Source organism: Palaemon carinicauda, chromosome 21 (assembly GCF_036898095.1).
Source record: "Palaemon carinicauda isolate YSFRI2023 chromosome 21, ASM3689809v2, whole genome shotgun sequence".
Classification (NCBI taxonomy): domain Eukaryota; kingdom Metazoa; phylum Arthropoda; class Malacostraca; order Decapoda; family Palaemonidae; genus Palaemon; species Palaemon carinicauda.
In genome coordinates, this window is record NC_090745.1 from 116,632,645 (window position 1) to 116,637,725 (window position 5,081).

The window sequence follows — 5,081 nt, forward strand, 5'->3', positions numbered from 1 at the left end:
GTAGAGTTCTCTTGCTTGAGGGTACACTCGGGCGCACTTTTTAAATCTTATTTCTCTTCCTCATGTTTTGTTAAAGTTTTTTAGAGTTTATATAGGAAATATTGATTTTAAAGTTGTTACTCTTAAAATATTTTATTTTTCCTTGTTTCCTTTCCTCACAGGGCTATTTTCACTGTTGGCCCCCTGGGCTTATAGCATCGTGCTTTTAAAACTAGGGTTGTAGCTTAGCTAATAATAATAATAATAATAATAATACATAAGGTAATCTAAAAGATAAATACCTTTTAAGTTATATCTAGGAAATCATAATACAACACTTCTTGCTGATTTTTTTGTCATTTTAGATGTATACATAAGGTAATCTAAAATATGAATACCTTCATAAAGGTCTAAACCATTTGCTTCATGATGGTCAAGACCATTTGCTTCATAAAGGTCAAAACCATTTGCTTCATGATGGTCAAGACTATTTGCTTCATCAAGGCCAAGATCATTTGCTTCATCAAGGCCGAGACCATTTGCTTCATAAAGGCCAAAATCATTTCCTCCATAAAGTCCAAGACCATTTGCTTCATAAATGCCAAATCCATTTTCTCTATAAATGCCAAATCCATTTTCTCTATAAATGTCAAGACCATTTGCTTCATAAAGGTCAAAACAATCTTTTCCATGAAGGCCAAAACCACTTTCTCTATAAAGGCCAAGACCATTTGCTCCATAAAGGCCATGAACATTTGCTTCATAAAGGCCAAAACCATTTCCTCTATAAAGCCAAGACCATTTCCTTCATGAAGGCCAAAACCATTCTTCTCCATAAAGGCCAAGACCATTTGCTTCATAAAGGCCAAAAGCATTTCCTCTAAAAAGGCCAAAATCATTTTCTCCATAAAGGCCAAGAACATTTGCTTCATAAAGGCCAAAACCAATTCCTCTAAAAAGGCCAAGACCATTTCCTTCATAAAGGTCAAGACCATTTCCTTCATGAAGGCCAAAATCATTTTTCCCCATAAAGGCCAAGACCATTTGCTTCATAAAAGTAAAAAAAAAAAATTTCCATGAAGGCCAAATCCATTTGCTTCATCAAGGGCAAAACCATTTTCTCTATAAAGGCGAAGACCATTCGCTTCATTAACCCAAAGACCATTTGTTTCAAAAAGGCCAAGACCACTTTCTCTATAAAGGCCAAAACCATTTTCTCCAAAAAGGCCAAAACCGCTTTCTCCATAAAGGCCAAGCCAAAACCATCTACTTCAAGGCCAAAATCCTTTGCTGCATCAAGTCCAAAACCATTTCCTTCATAAAGGTCAAGACCATTTGCTTCACAAGCCCAAAACCATTTCCTTCATAAAGGCCAAAACCATTTCCTTCATAGTCCTACAAAGACCACAACTTATATAATCACTCGCTTCCTAAAGACTATAACCCACAACACGCTCTCCATTCTAGGAGTCTACGACAACCCCGAATGCTCCAGCACGTTCCTCGATCACGGAGTCCTAGCCGTAGGATACGGAGAGGAGGACGGACATGCCTACTGGCTGGTCAAGAACTCCTGGGGCGCATCCTGGGGAGAGGAAGGGTACATCAAGATGTCCAGGGACAAGCACAATCAGTGTGGCATTGCCACAGCGGCCTCTTATCCAGTAGTTTAGATAGGTCAATGCAATCCTAAGTTCTGAAAGTGACTATATTCTATTTTCTATAGTTTTTTTCGTTTATTTCTTTGTAGTGCTTCACTAAAAACAATTCAAATAAGTTTTTTTCGTTTATTTTTTTTTTGTAATGCTTCACTTTAAAAAGTCAAATAAAAACTTCGTTTTGTGCCTATAAAAGACGAAAATATTTTAATTTTTTTTTTTCTATTTTTACTTTTGTTATTCCTTTGTACTTCATTCGGATTAAAAAAATAAATTATACACAAACTTCCATCTGTGTATATAAAATAAATATACAATATATTTTATTTTCTATAGTTTTTTCGTTTATTTTTTTGTAGTGCTTCACTTTAAAAAGTCAAATAAAAACTTCGTTTTGTGCCTATAAAAGACGAAAATATTTTTATTTTTTTTTCTATTTTTACTTTTGTTATTCCTTTGTACTTCTTTAGGCTCAAAAATGAATCATTTAAAAACTTCATATTTTGTGCCTATAAAAGACGAAAATATTTTAATTTTTTTCTATTTTTACTTTTGTCATTCCTTTGTACTTCATTAGGATTAAAAAAAATAAATTATACACAAACTTCCTTCTGTGTATATAAAGTAAATATTTTCATCTTTATATACTTTTTACTTTTGTTATTCCATTATACTTCAGTCTTTAAAAATAAATCATAAAAAAAATTCCTTTTGTGTTTATAGAATTAAAGATCTTATTTTTTTAGTTTTTACTTTTCTTATTCCAATATACTTCTTCAGACTTTAAATACGATTCATAGACAAACTTCCTTTGTTCTTATAGAAATTCATTAGTGACTTCTACCCCCTTTTTTATGCAACCCAAAATTAGCATTTAATCTTCAATTATTTAGAATGCCAAAGAATTTATCCTTTAGTAAAATTCATAGATTTATTACCTACTTGATAAACTGCTAAAATTCCATTATCGTAATTCATAAGCCAATTTGCAAATGTACGGACAATAAAATATAAAATACGATTTTTTCCACGAGTTATTAAAGCCTCTAAGTTTTCGAATGATAAACAAACAAAGTAGACCTTCAAATATTGTAAAGAAAATATGAAAATATAAAAAAAAATATATGAACCACAAAAATAATAATAATAATAATAATAATATCATTATTATAATTTCTAATATTATTATCATTACTTGCTAAGCTACAACCATAATTGGAAAAGCAGGATGCTATGAGCCAAAGGGCTCCAAAAGGGAAAATAGCCCAATGAGGAAAGGAAAAAAGAAAAACTAAATATTTTAAGAACAGTAATAATAATAATAATAATAATAATATTATTATTATTATCATTTTTACTTGCTAAGCTACAACCCTAGTTGGAAAAGCAGGATGCTATAAGCTCAGGGGCTCCAACAGGGAAAATAGCCCAATGAGGAATGGAAAAAAGGTAAACTAGATATTCTAAGAACAGTATTAATAATAATAATTGATAGTATGTAAATATCATTACTATTATCATTATTGTTTTAGTAATGCATGTGTAAATAACAAAACTAAAAGATCGTCTTGCGCCGAAAATTGGTGCTAAGAACACTAAGTCATTCTAAATTAATACTACTTTTACAAGAACTATCAAAATCCTGGTAGCGAATATATATATAATATATATATATATATATATATATATATATATATATATATATATATATATATATATATATATATATATTATATATAATATATATATATATATACATATATATGTATGTATATACAGTATATACAGACATATATATGTATGTATGTATGTATATACTCAATATACAGTATATATACAGATATATGTATGTACATATATATGTATTCTATATATACTGTACATATATATACTATATATATATACTATATATATATATATATATATATATATATAGAGAGAGAGAGAGAGAGAGAGAGAGAGAGAGAGAGAGAGAGAGAGAGAGAGAGAGAGAGAGAGAGAGAGAGAGAGAGAGTACAATGCAGGCATATATATATATATATATATATATATATATATATAGAGAGAGAGAGAGAGAGAGAGAGAGAGAGAGAGAGAGAGAGAGAGAGAGAGAGAGTACAATGCAGGCATATATATATATATATTATATATACTATATATATATATATATATATATATATATATTGTACAACTAACCTTCAAATAAAAGAATATTAATATGGTTTTCCTAACTATTCCTGTTGGTTCATGAAACGTAAAAAAAAAAAAAAAAAACCACACTATACTGCACAGCAAAAGCGAAATGAATATGGAGATCCTTTCACGCCAAGCTTGAAGATACACCCTCATTAGAGCCAAGTAATTGAAATACTTGCGAAGGACGTCCTTAGTAAACACGAATTTGTTTCGCGCTTCGCAGCGTACGCACTACACCTAGAGAAATATGGATCCTTTGACTGACCAGACAGGAACTACATTGGATCCTTCTCTCTGGTTACAGTTCATTTTCCCCTTTGCCTACTCATACACCGAATAGTCTGGCCTATTCTTTACACATTTTCCTCTGTCCTCATACACCTGACAACACTGAGATTACCAAACAATTCTTCTTTGTTCAAGAGGTTAACTACTGAACTGTAAATGTTCAGTGGACACTTTCATCTTGGTAAGGGCAGAAGAGAGACTTTAGCTATGGTAAGCATATCCTCTAGAAGAAGGTCACTCCAAAATCAAACCATTGTTCTCTAGTTTTGGGTAGTGCCATAGCCTCTGTACCTTGGTCTTCCACTGTCTTGGGTTAGAGTTCTCTAGGTTGAGGGTACACTCGGGCACACTTCTATCTTATTTCTCTTCCTCTTGTTTTGTTAAAGTTATTATAGTTTATGTAGGAGATGCCTATTTCAATGTTGTTACTGCTCTTGAAATATCCTATTTTTCCTTGCTTCCTTTCCTCACTGGGCTACTATCCCTGTAGGGGCCTCTGGGCTTGTAGCATCCTGCTTTTCCAACTAGGGTAGTAGCTTAGCGAGTAATAATAATAACAAAAAGATTACAATCCGTATTAGCATCAGAGCAAGGCCGGCGTCCTTCCAAGTCCAGAGAAGTTAGTTACTAGTTTGCCAAGTAGGAAGATTAGTCAAAGTTTATGGTTGATCTGACGTTAAAACACGTTGCTGGTGTCGCTGAGTGTTCGCGAATTCCATTGGTATATATATATATACATATATATATATATATATATATATATATATATATATATATATATATATATATATTTACATACAAACATACATATATATACATATATCCATACATACAACCATATATACAGTATATATATATATATATATATATATATATATATAATACATATATACATATACATACATATATACATATATATACATACATATATACATATACATACATATATACATACATACA

The 5,081-nt window shown here is 31.1% G+C and overlaps 1 protein-coding gene across 1 annotated transcript in view; it reads left to right on the forward strand.

Annotated features, from left to right (window-relative positions):
- The window catches only part of LOC137615430 (procathepsin L-like), a 7,220-nt gene extending 5,490 nt beyond the window's left edge, over window positions 1-1,730 (forward strand). The window contains exon 7 of the mRNA XM_068345300.1: window positions 1,447-1,730. Within this exon, the coding sequence (XP_068201401.1) occupies window positions 1,447-1,652 (206 nt within the window). The 3' untranslated portion in view covers window positions 1,653-1,730. The remainder of the gene's footprint in view (window positions 1-1,446) is intronic.
- Window positions 1,731-5,081: the final 3,351 nt, after the last annotated feature.